The 23695-nt window shown below is 39.6% G+C and overlaps 1 protein-coding gene across 2 annotated transcripts in view; it reads left to right on the forward strand.

Annotated features, from left to right (window-relative positions):
* The window catches only part of nrg3a (neuregulin 3a), a 343893-nt gene that overhangs the window by 192657 nt on the left and 127541 nt on the right, over positions 1–23695 (forward strand). For both annotated transcript variants that reach the window (XM_084949177.1, XM_084949176.1), the window contains exon 2: positions 995–1124. In XM_084949177.1, coding sequence (XP_084805303.1) covers positions 995–1124 — 130 coding nt within the window. The remainder of the gene's footprint in view (positions 1–994; positions 1125–23695) is intronic.

Consider the following 23695-nt stretch of genomic DNA (forward strand, 5'->3'; position numbering starts at 1 on the left):
AGGCTTTCTAATCAATGCTGATGGATGACGGCCATGAACACTGTGAAATCTCAACATTTTCTTATCTTATCCTCAACCAGCAATAAAATGCCCATAACACCATTATTTCATTAATCGTGCATTTTTCTTTCTGTTGAGAAACTGTTGGTTATTAATTGGAGATTATGTATCGGAATTTCAGGAGCAGGACCACGCCTCCAAACACGCTCCTTCCGGTTGTCATCTATATAGGTTCCCCCTGTTCTGCAAGCTGTTCATTCTCGTTTACGTGCCCCTCCCTCCTTGTTCTCAATTCTTTAACTTCTTCATTTCTATGTAGTGCATGGGGATCTGCCAGGCCCGGGAGCCATCGCAAGTCCCCTTCGAGGCCTTCCCCAAACCGCAGCTCAATTCATGTCAAAGCATTCACTTTTACCTACTAAAACGCTGTCAAACCTAAGATGAGGACGTCGGCCCAGCTAGTGAATTTCAATTATAAGGTCATTTATTAATATACATCGAGCAGATTCCCTTAGATTTGTGTACTACGCACAATCACTCACGCAAGTTGTGATAAATCACTGGAAGAATTGATGTTCTCCAACAGCATTACTGCAACTATAGAGTATTAATCATAAAGAGACAGATTATTACCTGTCCTCCATCCATCTTTTGCTTGTGACATCGCAGGGTCTAAACAAACAATCGCATGTTGGTATTATCCACAATGTGCGTCGAGTTTGTCTGTAGGCACAGACAAACTGTTCTTATGCATCCTTGGCTGGCGCCAAACAATTCTGGTATTTTTCTACTGTAGTTTAAGATAAAACCATGATTTATTTGAAGACACGGCGAGTGAAAATGAGGTCCTCTCTACGTGTACACAGGTATTTTAGTAAACTTAGCTTATTCTTGTTTTAGTTGGGTAAGAACTGAGCTTTTGAAAAACTCCCTACAGGGTGAAGGAAGGACACCGTGCTTGTGACTGACAAGATTTTCTTTGTTTGTTCTGCAGCATCTCCAACTGTCCCTCCGCTACACTCGGAGCATTTCAAGCCCTGTCATGAGAAGGACTTGGCCTACTGCCTAAATGGTGGCGAATGCTTTGTCATCGAGACACTCAGCGGGCCTCACAAACACTGCAAGTAAGTGATAATTTATTGAAATACCTCTGCTTCTTTCCTTTCTTATGTTCTCTTTCCTGCATCCACAGCCTTTGCATTCTCCAGAGATTTATGTTGTGTCTGCTCGGTATATGGTTGGTTGTTCTGACATTTAGCTGTATACTTTGGATTAGATACTTGGTATATCATCATGCTACATATATTAAAAGTGATAATCAGTTAAAGGACATGCATACAAAATAGGCAGTTTTTCCTGTCTCTTTTCTAAAGGATAGATGGGTTAGGTTCTGTTCAGTGGTGCATATCTGGTGTAAATATGTGTGACGCAGCTATACACCAAATTAGGGCAGGGCAATATGGCCAAAAATATTTATCACGATATACTTTTGAAAATTTGCGATAACGATATAACTGACGATATAATTGACACGAGACAAGATACTTTACAACTCCACAACTTTATTAGTGCAAACCCCCCCATTAAACCTTTAAAGCCGGTCGGAGCGGGCACGCTCCGTTTTGCGTAACTATTTTTAAATCCTGGTAGAACTGCAACCACATAAGCTAGCGCAATAATTTTTTTTGCATATGAAACCGGAGGAGTTGTACTTACATCTTATGCCATCAGCTTGTCCTAGGTCACGGTTTCCTTCCACATATAGCTTTGAAAAAAATTGCATATTAACCACTTGCAGCAACAAAAACATAATATGCCAGAAACACGCTTTGCTGATCCGAGCAGCTGTTCGTAACACTTCCTACCTCAGAATAGACATCAGCGCAAACTACCGCATGTCCACCATTACCTGCCCGGAACTGGAAGTGACGTCATTTTCGCAGAAATGTAGTTTTTTTTTTACCTTCAGGGCCTTATAAGCCTACACTGGTGTTTTTAAAAGTTATGTTTGACTTTATGACTTTCTGTATCATTTCTGGGATGCTTAGAACTCAAATTGCACTGCTGAAAATAGTTTATTTTGATGCATATGCAGTTTTTTTGCAAATTTGCACTATAATATTTATTTTCATTTTTCCTGCATTATATAAAAATTGGTGTATTTCAAAAAAAAAAACTATGAAGACACACAAAATAAATTTCCGGTGGTGGGAAACTATTTTGTGCAACTTTTTTTTTTATTTACAGTTTTGAGGGATAAGCCTCTTAAATTTCTCTAACTAGAAATATATGTTAAAAAAACAAAAACGATTTTCAATTTTTTGTAGTTTATTGCACTTTTTTGCAATTTATGTAATTACCATGCACTTAATGCATACATATTATTAAAATTTGGGCTATAATGATTGTATTGATGTATAGCAACTTCAAATGCTCCCAAAAATGGCACTAAAAAATGTAAAATCAGAATCAGATCAGAGAATCAGAAACTTTATTGTCATTGTCACGAGAACAACGAAATTAAGAATGGTCCCCGATCATTGCATCATCCCTAGCAATATCAAAATATAAATAAAACAATAAAAAAATATAATATAAGCTCTGGGGGACCTATGGTAGGTCTTAAAGGGTTAATGTATTTTCACTTAAACAAGCAGATGTTTTTTTATGTGCATTAAAGTTATATAAAAATTTAACAGTGCAAATGCAAATGAAAATTCCTTGCTGACAGTTTAACTAAAAGGCATTTCCAGTGGAAATTGGCCGACATATCCTCAGCATAACCATGTATAATATCCACATAACTTAAAAAGAGGTTATACACACACAATACGGTAATATTATGTTAAAGCACAGTACATATTACTGACTAGTGTAGCCGTAATGCTCCAACAATCAATCAAGTGGTATGGCTTCATAGCTTCGTACTAAAACATTTTTTGACAGATCTTTGAGCGCCGTGTACCACATAACATCGGTTCGAGGTCAGTAAACACAACCAGAATTCATACATGAGATGCACCAGATTATAAGGGGCTGTCAATTTTTCAGAACATCAAAGGATTTGATTGATATTTTCCGAAAAACACGGTAATAACGACGGCCCGCTAGCATGCTCTGTCAAAAATTGTGCTTTGGTGTGTATCTGATGGACGAAAGCCAAACCAGTTCCACACCACTGAAGTTGCACATTTTTACAAACCAATTCTGGTTCATCCGTTTCATTCAACTATCTGCTTTCACCCTTCTCATTCTCCGTCACTGCCATGTTTTTTCCACCATGTGCGTATGAAAACAAAGGCACTGCGAATGCATGTTTTACCCATATTCTATCGCAGGGCTCTAGAGTGCGACCAATTTGGTCGCAAATGCGACCAAATTTTTCAGTGGTGCGACTAAAAAAAAATATTTGGTTGCACCTGTGCGACCAACTGTTCGGGTAGCAAAAAAAAAAAAAAAAAAATCTGCAACCTTCCCTGTGGTCAACAACAGACACACATTATGCCCCTATCGTGGACTAAACCAAGCAGAGATAGTAAGGGGCGGGACCTCTCTGATTGGCCATGGTCCAGTTGAAAGTGGGAGGTGAGTAGCTTGAATAAAGCGATATCAATTCATTAAATCCTGAATCGACTTTTAAATATAACTGTGTTTTGCCAGAAACGCCAGATTCTCAGATTAAAGCTCACAAAACCATTTCAACAACAACCAAACAGCAGATGAGAGCAGGTACACGGATTCCACACAAAGACGTAAACACAGAACGGACCGACGCATCAGAATCAACTTTGTCTTTCTCCGCTTTCTCACCCGACGGCCCGTAGACGGACACGCTGTCGGAGCTCAGCGATTCTGATGCGTCCGGTCCGCGCTGTGATTACGTCTTCTTGCGCTGATTCTGAGCTGCAGGTTTTGTCTCTCTCCAACCAAAATTCACCGAGCCAGCAGCAAAAGAAGCAGCAACCTGCGCTTCACATTTGATCAATGTCGTCATGAATTTTGCTGTTTTGCTTCCACGACTATTAAAATCACACTTCATGCACAGCTAGCTCTCTCTCTATCTCTCTCTATACTTCAAGAACAGTTTCCCGTCTCCAATCTCTGTTTTCTGTATTATTCATTCGCTTATTACCCACCAGTCTACCGTTGTTTACAGCGCTGTCGGCTGCTGTCTTTTTCTTTTTTTTCTTTTTTTCACTTAAATGACCTCGGACAAGAAAGCCTATTTTTTCTGTTGTTCAATACTGAAGAAATTTAAACTTTATATGCAGAACATTGTAGAATATTTTTAAGGTTATCTGCTATAAAAAGCCAGACCAGGAAAATCTCCTTCATGTTTTTCTGTGTTTTATTCTCAGTTACTTTCACACAAAGGCATCTGCTGTGATGTTCACAATTCTGATGAAGTCAGTACTGATAAATGATCAGAATTATAATATTTCTGACTGTCTGAGGCTAAGTTGAAAACCGGAATCGAATGGATTATAGAAATCAGTGATGATACCCAGCCCTAGTGAGCAGCCTAGGCACGACAGAAGTGGATGTAGCTGTAATAGGAAAAGAACTATTGCTAACTTTTCTGTTAAGTTAAGGCCTGATCCTTCTGAAATTCATAGCCAGTGCTCTGACACGGTGTCATCAATCTTTGAAAGCTGAAAAAGCACAGTGTATCCAGAAAAACACATTATATTATATAAATTATTATAAAATTTGTGTGCGCCTAACTTTTGTGCCGGTACGCCTAACTTTTTAAAGTTAGGCGTACCGGTACGCCCATGGCAAAAAGTTAGTCTAGAGCCCTGTATCGCGATATTTCATTTTCTTATCACTGCCTAACATTATACCGGTATTACTGTGAATGGTATGATATGGCCCAGCCCAAATACCAAATATAATAAAATATGCAACAAGTTAGAGAAAGAATCTCCCTGCCAAACACTCATCGAGAGGTGATTCTGTTTCTTTCTTTAAAGATAGAAGCTTTTATCCACAGTGGTTAACGTGAACAAATGATTGGAGTCTTAGAGGTCAAGACCTAAAGAGGCAGCACACTCTCCTCTAATCCACTCTGCTGTTTAGTGTTAAACAAATACTACTAATTTCTCAACAACGGCTAATTATGCTTCTTCCTGGTTTCACCTCCTCCTGCCCCAAAAGCTCTGCAGGTAGTCGCATATTGAATGATCTACTGGTTAAGGAAGGTTTGTGAGATACTGAACGTGCGCACCAATGACTATAAATGCTGTGAGTCTATGCTGGCAGCTGCCACCCACTGTGAAGGGGTAAGCTAAGAAAAAAATCCAGTGAATGTAGTGTATTTGATATTGTAGCAGCATCTGTAGGGACTGCTTCTTTATTTGACGTACTTTATCAAAAGATTCTTGCATCTTTGTCTTCCTGCTGTGTCTGTGAGCATTATATTAATATCTACGTGCACCTTATTTGTCCCAGATTTGAGAGTAGAGCTTGTGGGCACTTAGCCCCTTTAAATGTGGGGCCTTTTACTAATTAAGTCCCAGAACAACTTCTTCCAAAATCTAACCTCCGGACTTCCAGCCGACCTCCTTTTCAAAGAGTGTGTTTTTCCAGCCCTGAGCTACAACTATACATCCATACGCACGTGAAAGTGTGCATGTGAGCATCCACAAATGAGGAGGGATTCTACTCAAGCAATGGAAGACTCGCTAAGCTGGAAAAATGAGATCAAAATGAATATGAGATGCAGTGGTCATTGTGCATTTGAACACCACACATGCACTCGGTCTCTTACACAAAAACAACAAACCACAATACTGTGAGAAGTCATCTCACATGGGAAATTTGTTATTTTCTGTTTACAAGTCTGCTTGCATGCTGCTGGCCAGTAATCAGTAGCCGGTCTCAAGTTGAACGTCTGCAGGCAGTTACAGTTTAGACTCACAGATTTCGGCCAATAAATGGACTGTTATCATGCTTATGGGGTCAACAGAGCTACGGAGAATCAGACAGCAGGATTTGGACTTTACAGATAAATTATGCTGTTTTTTGGGAAGGGGGGTTAATTTTTTTCTGGAATAGGTTATTTGCCATATAAAATATGGTTCAGGTATTAGAGGTTGCCCTAAATTGGTTAGCCACTTCTGTAGTTTTCAGTTGATTATGCACTGTGAGGTTTAGTAAAAACTCCACCAAGCCCAGAACAATCTGGGGTTTTTTTTCTCTTTTATTACAAGAACAGTGTTGTAGCTTGAACTATGATAAGAAAAGCACAGAAAAGAGAAAATGGGTGAGAAAGACCAAGGTGTAGGTGGATGAGGAGTTGGAGATGGGGGAGGACTGTTGTCCTCCCCGGCTCGCTTCTGTTGCCATGACAACCCAATAATCTGTGGACAAGCTCAGCTGTTAAAGAGAGGAGGGTTGTAATGTATGCCGGGACTGCTTGATCAGGCTGCCTGCGAATGTTAATGCGTGTGAGGTAGAGAACAGCAGAGAGCTTAATCGCGTGGCAGCGAGCTTTCTAAAGGAATAGTATGGACCATCGAGCAATACGACATTCACTCTGGATCTGAATAACAGCTGGTATGACAAAGCAGTAAAACTAAGTGTGTTGCTTAAAAGATAACATTTGGAGTTCAGAAAGGATCATCTTTAATATTTAGGAACTGATTAGACTAAGATAATGCTTCATAGGAATACTTCAGAAGTTGATCTACTTCCTGAGTGAGGCCTTTAAATATTACAAACCATATAAAAGAGGATACATTTTGTTTCAGCTTACTCGCTTCGAGACATTAATTTATCATCATCAACAAAAGAATGATGAATTTCACCGCAGGCGTGAGATCAATGCATAATCTGATTCAATTTGTGTTTACAACAAATTGAGACAAATCCACTTATAAAAGTGTGATCAATTCAGACAGTAAATGGGGATAAATTGAGCCCGTTTGTGGCATTATTTGCCACCGAATTAATCATTTTTTTGTTAGTAAGACGAAACCTGATCCTTTTTGCAATGATTTCCTCCGACGAGTCATAACTCAAGTATCAAGTGGCATTCCCAGCCAGCTGTAAAACAGGTGTAGATTGTCCCCGGGAGCATTGTTTAGCGCTGACACTGTGTGCAACGCTCGCGCTTGCCATCCTTATGGGATGGCTGCAGAGTCAGAAGGAGATGTGAGTCATAAGGACTGCTCGTCCTCTCACACAGAGACCCACCGTGCATACATGCCAGTGCTCCATGCTTTGGGCAACATAGTCAGGCATTCATTAGTGCTCAGCTAACCAGGAAATTAGTCACTGTGCTAAGATAATATTTTAAGAACATGGCAAGAGGCCAATGCATTGAGTTTTAAAAGTATGTGATACTGAATTTGATTAATTACTTTTTGAGCTAAGCGTGATTTTTTTTTCTGAAGAGGACCAAAGGTCTAATAATAGCTTTGGTGTAATTACTGCTTCAAACAATGTCTGTTTAAATATCTTTCTGACCATTTTTCCTAAACACTTTTACAGTCATTTATCTCTTTATTCTTATCCTCTGATTTTAGAGAGAACCGTTGGCCCCGAGTAACGATTCTGCTATACGCTGATTCCTACTGAGCCAGCGATCCAGGAAATTTCACTTCACCGCTTCTTTCACAGTTTATTTATTCTGTCTTCAGAGTTGCATGCAATGAATTTGGTTTCTGGACAGTTTAGTATTTATTTCCTTCTGCCAGAGTGACCAGGCAAAAACTGTGTCCTTCTGCCTAGTTAGCTAAGCCCGTCTCACTGCCCTCTGTTGAGAAGCTATTCCAAAGCGTCAGGAAGGAAATCTCACCTGGCAAGTAGAGATGGTGTGGGTTTAGAAGAGATCCTTCCAGAGCCCGAGCCAATGAGACAGGACAGTGACACAGATACTCTCTGGAGGTTGGAACCAGATATATCATGCACGAACCCTGGCGCTGCTTGCGTACCGCCAGCTACGATGTTGGTTCAGTGTGTGTTGCGGGTCATACAGTCGACCTCTCATTCAGTGAGGGTGTTTTTGAGCAATGTAAAATCTTATTTTGGGACCCATTGTAAACCTTTTTTAAAAACACTAAACATGATGGAAGGGGGCTTGCTGGCTTTTAATTTGCACTTTTTTGCTCAGGGGTCTTTTTTGGATTGAATGAATGTGGAGCACATTGCTCAAGAGCACTGAATTGAAAAACTAAACAGCCGTGTAGGTTTAAAACATTATTCAAGACAAAGAGTACTGATATAAAGGGTATTGATGTTTCAGATTTTATTTGTTTGATATCTCTTTTTTTTGCTTCATCATTGAGAGTGAAAGGCCACACGAGAACCTCTCCACAGTTGTAAACTTGAGCATTTCATTATTTATTTATTTATTTCACACTTAATTAAATTACCCTTGAGCTGATATGTTGTGCAGGTATAAACATGCAATGGAGGCCGCGTCTAAAGTTTAGATAAAACAGTATGAAAAGAACGAATAGAATATTTTGTAGCGCTCACTCCCCGAGGATTCCTGTGTTTCCTGCATGACGTGAAGAACGAGATGGGAGGGGTAAGGCTCCACTGCTTTCTGGAGTGTAATCCTCCTTCCCTTACTGACAATCCTCCTCATCTTCCCTCCTATCTCTGTGGACTCCAGTCTTGTCTTTTCCTGTGTGACCTTAGGCTTTTCCAAAGCATTCAGCCATCGATCAGCCCCACTAGATTGACTTGGGCTGCACAGGTGTGAGGAGCGGCTGCACAGGGGAATAGATGACTTTACTTTCCCTCCTCGTGCACACATACACACACTTACAAGCCAATTAACAAGAAGCATGCATGAAATTGAAAATATAGCAGCCATAACACACATTTAAGCTGCCAGTAAACAAGCTGATTAAAATGTATATGGAAAAACACAGGAGGCGTGTGACACATTTGTGTCAGATTTCCAGTGTCATGTCATGTTCACTATATAAAATGTAATAGCATATTGTTTTTAAATATAGCATAAATTGGAAAAAAAGAATGTTTTCAGCAAACTGCACAAACTGTCCTTTGGGTTTGTTATCACGATGCACTGGGTGATGGGGACAAAGATAGACATGAGGTAAAGAACCATGTGCTCACATATAAACACAGTTTGATGGGGAATGTTTTAAGTCAAACCAAAATGCTTTCCTCAATCTATCCAACTAATTAACCAGCAAGTAAAAGCATAATTAAAAGGTGAGTGTTCCCATTTGATAATTACAGCCTTTAAATGTGGACTGTGTTGCTCGTTAAAAGGTTGCTGTGCCTGGTGTGTTATGGCATCGATGCCAAGGACACCTTGTGTGTATCTCTGCATCTGTAGCAGTATTTAATAGACTGGCTTTGACTCTTTATGATGACAACACATCAGGAAAAGGGTTTGCATTAACGAGTATCCATTAAAATGTGATGTGACACAATGTTATGCATTCTTTGTTGTTTTTACAAATATGTTACTTTATTTTGATGCCTGATCATTATGCAGAATTTGTTTCCCCTGAGTGAAACCTTTGCGTCTTCTGCCCTTTACCTTGTAGTAAAATATCGACCATCGACAGCACGGGATTTGTTGCTTCACATCAGATTTTTGTCTCATTTCCAGTGTTAGCAAGCGTGGTTTGGTTTAAACTTTTTTTTCCAAATATTCAAACAGTGTTTGAAGTGGCATTTAAATGCTGTTGAGCCAACGGTTATAAATAATGTTTGATAATCCTCTGCTTTTCAGCCATTTTTCAACCAGTGCTCACTAACTCCAGAAAGCATTTCATACCCAAAGCTCATGAGACTTTAGTCAATGTCACATTCCGCTGCCCTGAACTCTTTGCTCTAGGCATTTGGAAAAAACCCTTAATGCAATCAGTCACACAAAAATGGACACATGTGAGAGTTATCCCAAGATACCCTCCGACATCACATTCCAACTGTGAGTTTGTCAGGAGTCAACGAGTGTGTATATAGAGGTCAGTGCATTCTGTGAAATATTGTTTCTGTCAGCAGGGATTTACCTTGACTGGATAAAGGTGTGTCAGATGCTCACTACAGACAATATTTGTTATAAACAAAGCAATGTCAAAGTATTTTGTCATTAGAGAAACAAAAAAATCTGTACTGCTAATTAAATTCATAAACCGCTCGGATGCTGATTAAAAAAGAAAATCCTTCTTTTTCTTAGTCACTTCTTCTCCATCTTTCTTCCCTTTTCCTTCTTCAGACGGCCCTCCCTCTCTCTGTTCTCTCTTTCTCCCTCTCCTTCTCTTTTGCTTTGTCGATTTCTCTAAACCCTCTTCGCCATCTGTGCGATAATAATGGCACACCAGTGGGAGTTTCACTGGTGTCTTTCTGACAGTAATAAACAAGGCTGATGCCATGGCATGCTTTCGAGGTGGGAGAAAATTAAACAGATAAGAGACCACATATTGTGGCTAGAAGGCACCGCTTTTGTTGAGCGAATCCTCCAAGATGCAAAGAGGAGCGCACAACGTGCCTGGGAGTGGAAAGCAGAAGCTGGAAAGAAGACAATTTTGGACCAGGAAACAAGCAATAAAAGGGCTTTTTGGGTGACATGGTGACTGAGAGGAGCTGAACAGAGAGCGGTGGTGGCCAAATGTTAGTGTGTCACTGTTTGCTGATTAAATTAGCACACAATGAAGGCTTGATTATCACTTGGCAGCTCAATCAGCTACGATCAAGCTTCATATTGTGGCTAAAACTAAAATAAAACATTCAAAACTAGCTTGTTTTCGTTGGTGTAAAATCCCCAGTCGGCATTTATTTATGGTTTTGCTTTACAGCGCTCAGCATCACACTGAGCAACCCAGGGATAGTATACATGTACTGATGGAAACCCAACCAGACACATATTCGCAAGATGCAGACATGCTCACCTTGCTATATTCAGCCTATTTATATCAAAACCAGACCATTATGACTCTAATGCACATTGTGCAAGCGTCTTATGTCCATTTGAAGCTTTTGCTCAAGAGCACATCATCACTGTGCACCAGTGATGACGTGCTCAGATTTGGACGGTAATTATAGAATTATGTCTGATTAGTGTTATTTCCAGTGGTTGTGAGTTTTCTCAAGCTGTCTTCTCAGTGCCATTTCTTAGTCTCAGCAACTTCTGAGCGTCTTATTGATTTGTATTGATGGCTTTGTTTGTCTTAATTAGAAAGATTTACCAACTTTAATTGTGCAATTGCATTAGTTGTCACTTAGTTTGGTAAACAGCACAAAGTATCCAATTAAGCCTCTTTGGTGAACGTACTGTACACATGCACTGTGCATGCACGCATGTGCACGCGTGTGTGGGTGGGAATGAGTGTGTAAGAATGTGGAGTCTGTTTATCATGAACATAATATGAATTATGTGAATTTATTGGTAAAAACTGTCTCTAGAAAAGAATCTACACAGTTGTGTTTGTTGTTGAAGGCCAGATGAATCTGTTATGACAGTGATGGGGAATCATGAACTGGGATCTGCACTGTGAGAGCGCAGAAACACTTGAAAGCTTGAAATAATTGTCAAATTCAACACTGTTATGAGTAATAGCACTTACACAAATTATGATCATTAATCAAAAAGACATTTTAAAGGTAGTTTGAAGGTAGATGAAGAATATCCTGAAGCGATTGGGTAAAAATGCTTTAAATACTTTAATTCTTGGGTGACACTATTGTATTTTTAAAAATCTTTTTCTTTTCAAAATACTGCACTAGAGTATTGCTTTGCAGTAAAATAATATGCGTTACCCAACTCAAAAATGATAGAAAGTTGGTAAAATTAGCATAGATAGCACATGCATGAAACAAACACTTTTTGGGATGCACAACACAGGGATTTTTGTAAACATCCACTGTTTAAACCCACTTTAAAAAACACTTGAGATTTGGTGCCTAGACTTGAGAGACATGAGGTTTATAGTTAAGGTAATTACGCAAAAATGAAAAATAAGCATCATGACTTGAATTTTGGGGTTTGGTTTGCATGAATTTCTGTCTGCTGTGACAAAAATCCTAATCGACTTTCCTTCTGGTTTGCACCGTTTCTGTTTCGTGCTTTGACGTGAGTGACAGCCAGGATGTTTTTCATTATAAGAATCAGTGATATAAATCAGTGAGCTGAAATAGGATCACATTTTTATTCCAACACCGACACAGACTCATCATTCGGAGGCTCATAACTTACTATGATGCCATTTGCCACATTCGGTCATAGGCAGTAAAAGGGGTATAAGCATTTCAAAGGTGTGTTCGGACACACAACACACAAACGTACGTCCAGATATCATACATGTCTGACAGCTCTGTCAAGGCTGTCACAGATACACTGAGGAAGGAGAAAAAGGAGAGTCATGACCTCATGGTGCGAGACAAAAGCAAGAGGCAGAAAAATAAAGGCGAGAGACAGAGATGGGGTTACAGGAAGTGTTTGGCACATCAAAGCTTGAAGAATATTGCAGCGTTGTCCTCGATAATGATGCACAAAAACTCACAAGATGTGTAGTGCACAGTAACAAAACTCACAGTGAAGCAGAGGAGAGTGAAAGGAGATAGTAAGAGGTGTGGGTGGGGTGGAGGAGTGGATGAGGATGTAGACATACAATAATTTGGTGGTGTTCCTAATCAAGGCATCCCTTTCAAGTCAGCAGGTTTGATGTGGTAATAGGATGCAAATGTATGCAAATGAACCTTCTTTTCCCTCCAAACTCTGAATTTGCTTTGCCCCTTCATGCAGGATGGGAGAACTCTGAATAAACCGGCGAACAAGGCATGGGACTATTGATTATAATGTATTTATTATAATTACTTTATAATTATAGGGAAAGTTTTAAGTTGGCACCAAAGACACTGTAATTTACCCTGCCTGTACCTGAACTAAGGTATAGAGGTGAATATCAGCATGTACGCCATCGAAAAAGAACTTTTATAATGAACGCAAAAAGTAAAAGCTGTTGTAAAATATATATTTACATAAGGAATTGCTGAGGAAAGTAGAAAGGCAGGAATATGGAACATAGAGACGGGGATTGCAAGCAACAGAGAGGGAGAATAGAAAAAAAAGAATAACTGAAGACAAGCTGTGCCTGCAATGTTAAGCAGGTCTGGAGTCCCAGTGCTACCTGGGAGCTATACCAGCCTGCTGATGTGTGTTTTCACTGTAGTGCACTTCACTCTGAAATGGCACCAGCGCCCTAAGCCCAGACATGTCTGTCTCCTTCTCTGACTAACAAGAAGCAGCCCTCAGTCAGGATATTTTCAGAATAGCGAGGCTTGATTACACATGTAATCACACATGCAATGCATGAACCCTATGGCAAAACACCCACACTCAGATGCTTTACAAACCTTGAGAGGGCTCATGCATAGTCCCTGCATACGGCGGCTCCCTCATGCACCTCATTATGTGTTCATGGATTTTTTATGTTTTCCCGTCCTGTCAAGAAGAGAATCTGGTCAAGGTCACTGTAACACTGACACTCGGCTAATGGTCAATTTGACAATTTAATTCTCTTTTAAACATGCTTTTTCTCCACTTACTGGCAATTAAGTATTTTCTGAAAAGCCAGAAATCACATCTGAAGCAGTGTTATTAGACCTGACCCAATGCATAAGCTAACTAACCGCCTGCTTGGGGTGCCTGTAGCCACAAGGGGGCCCACAAGGGCACTTGTCTCCATTTGAGAGTGAATTAAAGGGATAACAATAGGGCACACTTTTGTTCTGACCTGGCTGGGCAGTGTAGCTCTTGAACTGTGTGACCTACTAGCTGAAAGTCACTTCCGGGGCTTTATTCAGTGATATATCACACACATTTTTTAGTCAGGTTAAAAATATCCCATGTTAAACTATTCTTTCTCCCGGTAAACTATCTCGGGTCATAGTATAAAAGATATGCTACGTATTCAGTTATCTCGGGATTCTATATAAAAAATTCAGTATAATAAATAGTGCCTTTTTATATTTTATTATCTTTGCATTCTTAGACTGAAGCACAGGTGCAAACTGTAGAGGAAGGATTGCAGTGGGAGTAGAAGAACTCAGGTGTGAGATGTGACTGTGTGGCACTCGAAAGCAGCATTTGTTTAGATCCTCTTTGGAATTGGTGTCCAGCGCAGAGCCAACTGGTGAAGCTTAAAGTAGCGCAGCTCTTTATTGTTTGTGTTGGAGTGAGGCTGAACTCATTCCAGCTGCACCTGCCTGTTGTTAGGCTTAAACTCCATCCTCAAAAAGGCAGAGTGATTGTCCTGGAGCTGACAGTTGGTCACAGGGGGGCATTCCCGGTTTTGGTTGTGGAAATAACACTTTAATTATTTCACACTTCACAACATTATCTCCAGCAGTTATTTTTGCCCTGCTATGAGTCTCTACCTACACTGTATGTGCACGCCTTTAAGCTTAGGTAGGGCTAACAATGGACGTTATAATGAGTTCACCCAGGACTGACTGATTCTCTCATCACAAAAGAAAACCATTTGTGTGCACACTTATGGATGTTACAGTACACAAGAATGCACCAAGCGTTAGCTCATAATGTGAGTGTATGTTTGCTCCCATACCAAATATGGACATCTTGAAAACGGAAAACCCCATTCACGCATTGCCTAACAGCAGGAATGTGTATATAAGTAAGTCTGTAAAACCAACACACTGGTTATAGTTTTACAGTTTTATTCTTATAGCTCCAAACCACAACAGCAGTTGCCTCAGGGCGCTTTACGCTTTACATTCACAGAGAAAACCCCACAGAAGAGGGGCCTGAAAGCTGAAGTACATTTAGCCCAAAGTTGATGCGCATCCATCTGGATCTAGTAGAATGCTACAATTCACTGCATCCCGATTCCTGTCAGGCGTCCTTCAACTCTCTCTACTAATACCATGAAAGGTTTAATAATGGATTGCACTTATATAGTGCTTTTCGAGACCCTCAAAGTGCTTTACAATTCCGCTATTCATTCATTCATTCACTCACTCACACTGGTGGAGGCAAGCTACAGTTGTAGCCACAGCTACAACTGTTACAGCTACAGCCCTGGGGCAGACTGATAGAAGCGAGGCTGCCATATCGTGCCATCGGCCCCTCTGGCCATCACCAGTAGGCGGTAGGTGAAGTTTCTTGCCCAAGGACACAACGATCGAGACTGTCCGAGCCAGGGCTCGAACCGGCAACCTTCCGATTACAAGACGAACTGCCAACTCTTGAGCCACGATCGCACGGTCGTTTAAATAGTAAAATGTTATTTTGATTCAGTGAGACAACTCACTCAACTATTTAAATGATCAGAACTCCAGCAGAAAATATTCAACTGCCCCCAAATCATCTCCCATCATTCTCTACAGATTAACATACATTTGGGGAGTAATGAAAAAGGCTCAGGAGGAATAAAGATTCCTTCTGAGCCTAGAAGTATTTGCTGGAATGGCTGAAACAGCAGACAGTGATGCAAGGCAGCAATGGCACTGATGTTTCAGAGGGAAGATGTGAAACTTTTATAGTTTGGTTAGACTGGATATTGTAATATTGGAGCCTGTGTGACTTGTGGAGAATGAGCCATATTATGTTTGATATGGTTAGTTTTCAATAGCAGTATATTTTTAAAATACATCAGGGATTAAAAAAGGAGTTTGTCTCCCCAATTTTTCTACAAATTCACATACTGTGGGGGATCTTTTGGTTCAATGAGAGGAAAATTCCTCTGGCATTGTGATAATTGGATAAAATGACTTACATTCCAAAATATACTAATGACAGCAGCAACACTTTCAGAATAACAGTCATGTAACATTATATTATTGATATTATTGAATTATCACAGATAAATCTCAAAGATGAATCAGTCTGCTTACTCACGAATTGTTTTGTTTTGAATTTGAGTCATGAAATGGGAATCGGCCGAGGGAGTACCAAAACTCGCAGACTTCTTGGAGTAATATTAATAAAAGCTAAAAATGATGAAAAATGATGAAATAATTGGATTTAATTTAATCAATAAATGAAACCATCATTCCATATGATTTGTAATCGGTGTTGTCTAATCTGCATTTAATATGTTTCTCATTCATTTTCAATTTTATTAGAATGTGCAAATGAATATGTATATAGGTGTGTGAGGGAGAGAGAGAGAGAGAGACTTTAAGTGTGATTGTTATATGTGTATAAACACTTCTGACTATAAAAAGATCATCATGTGCTGGAGAAACATGGCTAATAATGGAGCCATTGTTTTTCGTCTTTGGTTTACTGCAGCGCTGTTTGTTATTGACCAAGAGTGAACATGCTATTTCAGGGTTGCAACCCCACAATTCTTTGCTCCAGGCTGAGACTGGGCATAAAGGAGGTTTTCCCTTTTCAAGCTGTGGTCGTGAAGGCCATAGGTTGAACGCAGCATCTGTCAGGAGATGTCATGCTGTTCCGTACCTGACATCCATTTGTCTGTTTTCAGCTTGTTAGGGATAGAGGTGAGTGTAGGTGCAGCCTTGAACACCTCGCTGATGTAAGTGGAAGAAGGAAAAAGTATTTCCAGAGAGATTTGGAGTACAACGGCCAGAGAGAACAGAGGAGAGGACATAATGGCCGTGATCCTAATGGATACTGACAGTCCTCCCTGTCTAAGTCCAGTGCTTCTCATTCACTGGAGATCAACCTAATGTTTTCTCACACATCGATACATCTATTTCACATATGACATCATAGATACAAACAACACTTTAAATATTTAGTAATTTAAAAAAATTAAAGTAAAAACTCACCAGTTTGTGATATAGTCACAACCTATAATCTACCAAGTTGTTTCCATCAATCCATTCTCATGTGTAGTGGTTATAGTTGGTAGTTATAACTATATCACTTGGTTAGGGTTAACTGTAGGCATTAGGTGCAACTTGGTTAGGCTTACACATTAAACTATTTACTTTGGTTTAAATTATAAGCCAGCCACATATTATAAAACTTTGTTTTCCTGGTTGCCATGGTAACACCTCCTGCTTTTTTTTCTCCAAAACAAAAATATGTTTCTCACATGAAACCTATTTCCTATTGAAAGGCATTACTTACAAATCTGTGCTTGATATCATGAAAAAAGCATAGGAATTAATGGAAGTCAACATGAAATATGGATGACTTTTTTATGACTGTTCCACAAACTGTTGTGAGACTGGGCTGGGCTCACTCTCTTTTATTCATTTTTTTAAGACTTTGAGAGTGGAATGAGCACTAAGAGAGTGCCAGTTAGTGCTATCATATTCAAGAGGAATGGAGGCATGTCTACAGTTAATGTCTCCAAAACTAAGCAGCTCACATCAGAAATATTCATATAAATATAAATCACCAAAGACCAGAAATAAAAAAATGTCAATTTTATTTGGGCCAAGTGGTATTTTGAGTTGTTTATTTAGTCCCAAAAAGTTGATTCTGTTCATCTGACTTCTTTATACTGAAGAAGTCACTTGGATGAGTGAACATTTGGCTCTTTCTCCCACTGAAAACTTTTCGTCCAGATGGAAAGAATCAACTTTTTGGGATTTACTTACCTGCATTAAGACTCTTTTGTTGTGCCTTAATCCCCAACAAGTCCAAAAGTCTAAAACTTTTGGACACAATGGGACACATACAAAAGCAGAAGAAAATTCTGAGTCACAGTTGGACTGGAGCCTATCCCAGCTGCTGCAGAGCGAGAGGCGGGGTGTACACCCTGCACAGTCACCTCTCTGTGTTAGCCCAATCTGTCGCAAGGCTAACACAGAGAGACAGACAACCATTCACACTCACCTTCACACCTACAGCCCATTTAGAATCCTGTTTTTCCACACAGATATGGGGGAGAACATGCAAAATCCAAACAGAAAAAAACGATATATTTTGTCTGCCATCCATAATCAGTTTTTTAACATTGGCTCCCCAATTGCATGGGTAGTCATGGGACATGGGACAAGTTTGGTCTTCATGTTGACATCTCAGAGTTGCTTACTTTTGTTAGTTCCTCAGCCTGAATGTATTTTAATGTGAAAAAAATAATTAAAATGTAGAATGAAATTGGGGCACAGTTGCCAAAAACATCCTACTGGGACATTTAACAAGTCTGTGTTCCCTTATGTGTTTCTCTGTGTGTTTAGAAGCTATTCTGAGCCAAAAACCAGAAGCCTATTAAGTTTTTGTTACACACAGGGTTTTCTTTACATGCTTGGTGTTTCTCTCCCTTTTTCATGCTGTGGCTCCAGTGGCTAGTCCTTGTTAAAAATATTATCTCATACTGACACTCTTCAACATTAATTGTCTCTCAAAGAGAGCACACAGTGGCATTAATGTGCATCTGCAGTGTGCTTCTAAAAACTGTTGGCTTGTGATTGGTGTATTATTATTTTTTCTTCCTGCAATTATTATTAGACTAAATATAAAATGACACTACTGAGAATAGCATTTAAATTTATAGCCAATATATTGCCAAACAACATTTGTGGTCACCTTTGAGTGCCAGCTATAAATTGTACTGCTGTACGTCCAATCTGTAACATAGTTTTTCACATCTAATAATGACTTTTATTATTAAACAGTTTAGCACTCAGCTAACAGATAAGCCAGTGACTTTCTAGACTTAAGGTATTTTAACTTTAATAATTTTGATGATTATAAACTACTTTGTGCATTAATCATCAGTACAAAGTCATGGTTGACGAGTCTTCTGTGATATATCCCATGATAAATACATCTTTCTCTCGCTGCATAATAAAAGAGCAAATGCATAAATATGCTCATTGATCTAATATCTGCCATGTTAACCTCCCAAAATAAACTATTTTTGCATAGTCTTCACATTCAGCTCTAGAGAGCATTATCTTATTGCTACACAGATGGCCACCTGGCTCCCACTGAACTAACATGGGATGCACTCTCCTGATGTTATTAGCTGCACTCAGATGTCCTGTCCTGGTTGTAAATTACTGTATTTCTGCAGTGGGACTGCAGTGAATATTTTGTAAAAGAAGAGAGAGTGCTTCATCATACCTTCAGTATCCAATGGAACTGCAGCACTGCCTTTGCATTGTGAAACAGTGAGAACAAAACCCTCAGAAATGTCAGCTGTGGATACAACCTAAAGCCTTTGTTGTGCCAAAAGTTTTACTGTTACTGCTTTGTTGAAGGGGCCGGTGGGGGACTTGCTAATTACCAAATTTTCAAGTTACTAAATATTAAGACCTTGCAACAGTTCATTAAGCTTTTTTTCAAGTCTGTCTCAACTTCCCCGCGGTACGTCTTGCTGACAAATTCTATTGTTAAAATAAAATGACCTTCGGCTTTTTGTGGAGGCAGATTTTTCTTCTGTTTTTCTTCCAGTCGAAACTTTTTGGTGACATTTTCAACACATCCCTTGAAAATTGCTCAAACCAAATCTTTCTCCTAGCTCCAGCATAACCTCTCAACCTTACCTGTCTTTTTTTCAATTTTACACACTACATGAATTCTTCCTCTTTTCACTTGTGTACTTCCAAACCCTTTCTGTCATACTCCTGAGATGGAAGAGGACTGCCATTTTCATGTGAGAACTGGTGTCACAGTATCATGCAGACTGAACAGAATCAAGAAGGGAGAGACGGGAGTCCGTGTGGGTGTTGGAAAGACTTTAAGCGTCTAGTGCAGGTTTGGATGTTTGCTTTTATGGCATGTCAATGTGCAGCTCACCCGTTTGATTCAAGAGTCCGTAACAGACTATAAGAAAAACTGAAGGTTTTATTAAGGTCACAAAGTAACTTTATACTTCCTCTATTAGTGTACAGCACTCTGGCTTATGGAGATACAAAGGGCAGATCGATGAGCATTGCAGATGGAGCAGCGCTGTGCACAAGTCAGAAGATTTGCTTTGATATGTGTTATAAATCAGCTAATGCTGACAGGAGAGCTCACATGGGTGGCAGCTAATGGTTCCCAGCGTGACAATATAAACATCTGGTTGCAAAAATAATATTACAATGTCACACATGCTTACACATTTTAGTCAAAATCACTCCTATGCACACCATCTTTATCCTAGAAGTGACTTACTAATTAGAAATATGTGTGATCCAAGGGTTACTCATCATTTTTGACTCTTCTGCCAGCTAATTTTAGTGTCTCTTTCCCCATTCCTTGGTTAGTAATCCATACATACAGTGTACATGTACAGAAAGTGACCAACAAACATATACGTGTTGTCTGGTGACTGTGTGCCATTTTAATTGCTCATTGACATTGATTGTCCAAGTCTGTTTTGGAAGGATCATTCTTCATATTTTCTCATTTGGTTGTTTTTATGGTGGTAGTGGTGAGCATTTGATGACACATTAACCTAGAATCACCAATAGCTGTGTGATTGTTTTGATCTGTTGGCGATAAAGGCCAAAGCATATGACTTTTGTAATTTTAAAACTCATCAAGCATCCGGTGAGAACTTGTGATCTATGCATAGGGGCAAATTCATTGTGGGAGAGATGATTCTCATTAGCCCTGTTTCATCATTCATCATAGCATAAAGTCAAAACTCCTTTGCATTGATTTACAGTGACACCTAACTTTTAGCAGACTAATAAACACAAACCATACCAGCAATTCTACCCAACGCATAAAAAACATTTCCCTTCATATGCCGTTTATCATATATCAGGGGGGTTTTGGCGGGGGTGGGCGGCTTGTAGGAATAAGACAGTCAAAGGAGCTTGGAAAGGAAAGTGTCTGGTCTTCTTAAAGTTTCCTTGAAGATGTTTCACCTCTCATCCGAGAAGCTTCTTCAGTTCTAAGAGCCATTGGTGGAGAGTCCCAGATTTTAAGCCCTATGGGAGTGTCCTGAAGAAGGTTGTGGACCCCCTATTGATCTTCTGCCTAATCACATGAGCCAAGGTGTGAAATCCTATCATGTGATTTGCTGAGGTCAAATGGCCCAGGATGTGAGTGGGCGCTAAGGCTTCTGATCTCAAAACTGGATTATAGATGGCAGACACGAGTCACACCTTGGCTCGTGTGATTAGGTAGAGGATCAAAAGGGGGTCCATGAACCTTCTGGATACACTCCCATAGGGCTTAAAGGAATTACTGCTAAGATTTTAGAAAAGGTTGTGGCTAAGCAGCTCACAGCAGTTTTAGAGAAACATAATATTCTCAACTAATTTCAGTCTGGCTTTCGTAGAACTCATTCTACTGAAACAGCCCTTCTTAGGGTCTCCAGCAACATTTTGATGGAAAACGATGCAGGAAAATGTTCTTTTCTGGTGATGTTGGATCTCACATCGGCATTTGACACCGTTGACCATCACATCCTACTTGAAAGGCTGAAATACTGGGTTGGTGTAACTGGATCTGCCTTAGAGTGGTTCTCTTCATATCTGTATGAACGTTACTTTTTTGTGGCAGTTTCTAAATACAGGTCATCTTCCACGTCCCTGTCCTATGGTGTGCCACAAGGCTCTGTGCTGGGGACTTTATTGTTCTTAATATATCTACTTCCCCTCCAGCATATTTTGAGCCCCTTTGAGGACAGTTGCTACCACTGCTACGCCGACAATATTCAGTTATACATTTCTTTCAAGCCCTAAGATGTTTCTAAGCTGCAGATTTTGAATGAGTGCTTAGAATCAGTTAAAGTTTGGATGGCTGACAACTTCCTCCAACTTAACGAAGGAAAGACTGAAGTCCTCGTATGTGCTCCTGACAGACACGTACCTAAGATAATGAATGCTCTTGGTCCTCTTGCAACATTTGTGAAATCATCTATCAGGAACCTCGGGGTAATCTTCGACCCGTCTCTCACTTTGGATGTTCACGTCAAATCTTTGGTTCGGTCCTGCTTTTATCACTTAAGAAACATTTCCAAACTAAGCCCCTTTGTATCTTGCACTGAACTGGAGATTGTCATTCATGCTTTGATTTCATCAAGACTGGACAAACTGTAATTCACTGTTTACATGTTTAAACAAAAACTCCCTGGAGCGTCTGCAGATTGTTCAAAACGCTTCTGACCAAAACATCGAAGTACTCACATGTGACACTGTTGCTAATACAGCTGCATTGGCTCCCCGTCGCATTCAGAGTCCACTTCAAGATTCTGGTACTGACTTATAGAGCTCTCTATGGTCAAGCTCCTGCCTACATCATTGAACTTCTACAGCCTTATGTTCCTAGCAGGTCTCTTAGGTCATGTGACCAGGGTCTACTTGTCATTCATTATACAAAGCTGAGAACTAAGGGAGACAGAGCTTTTGCCACTGTGGCTCCCAGACTGTGGAACTCTCTCCCACTGAGCATAAGATCTCTGGACTCAGTAGCTTCTTTCAAAAAACAAGTAAAAACACATCTTTTTAGAACTGCATTTTGTTAACTGTTGCCTGTTTTGTTTTATGCTTTGTTATCCTTGTGTGAAGCACTTTGTGATCTTTTATCTAGAAAGGTGCTATATAAATAAAGTTTTACTTACTTACTTACTTACTTACTCTCCACTAGTTGCTCTTAGTACTGAAGAAGCTTCTCGGCTGAGAGAGGGAACATTTTCAAGGAAACTTAAAGAAGTCCAGACGGTTTTCTTTCCAAGCTCCTTAGAAGACGATGACCTGGATGACTGAACTTTTTTTAAGTTATGTTGTTTAAGTTATGTTGTGGCCAGGTGCTTATAGGGGTAGTAAGTGAAACCACCAAATGATACGCACAGCTAAGGTTAGAAAAATAGGTGTAAATAGTCCTATTTTTTAAAATTATGCTGTACTAGAAATACAGTAGATGAGAGATTTTAACTGTAGTGAGCCACAGCAAATATCCATTTTCAACAGTTTGTGCTAATTTAGCAGATTTTCTGTGTTTTATTTTCTGGGGTTGCCAAAATTCTTACATTGTGTGTTTCATACCACGTTCATACCACGCAAAGCCTAACTCAATGTTTGGTTTACAGGGACAAAAATGAACTAACTCATGTTTGTTTGTTTTTTGTTTGTTTTTATGGGATGCTCTGATTCTATTTTAGTAGAACGTCGCCATACCATCAATGTAGCCCTGAATCGTTTCCACTTCTGAATGTAAATAAATATTCTGCGTCAGAATGACAGTCAGATTGTGTTTAAATGCAAATAAAAACAAAAATCGCTGCCTGTTTTTTATCCTTTAAACAATGTTTTATGAAGCACCGCAATTTAACACAGTTTCCAAACATAATTAAGCTGTATAGTAACTTTTGTGGCTGTTTGCTCTCAGTGTTGCCTTTTGGTAATGACTTCCTGTCATCATCTGTCTCTCACAGATATTTCCCGGGACTGATTTGAAGATGTAACTCAGTTTGACATTTTTAATATTTTTGCTTTACAATGAAGGAACTCATCTTTTCTTTTTATGAATTAAGCATTTTCATTTTAAAATCAATTGTTTTCTAATAAAAACAATACTGGCAGTGGCCAGTGGTACCTCTTAGCCTCCTAGTAGGTTTAGCTTTTGTCTGAATTTCAAAATTCTATGTCACCTTGTTCTCAAGTTATCACATTTATAGGATTTTCAGAAAACTTGACCTCCTGAGGTCATGGTCTAATGCCTGCTCAAACTTTTAGAACATACACCTGTGCTATCAATTTAAAACTGCTACATTGCCTTGTTCTCGTTTTATTCTTGTCACAAGATTTCCAAAAAAAACCCTTTGACCTTGGGGCTGAGGTCACTCAGAATCAAACTCATCTGAAATTTGTAGTAGATAGAGCT

This window comes from Perissodus microlepis, chromosome 13 (genome assembly GCF_051167445.1).
Source record: "Perissodus microlepis isolate ML-2025 ecotype Zambia chromosome 13, ASM5116744v1, whole genome shotgun sequence".
Taxonomy (NCBI): Eukaryota; Metazoa; Chordata; class Actinopteri; order Cichliformes; family Cichlidae; genus Perissodus; species Perissodus microlepis.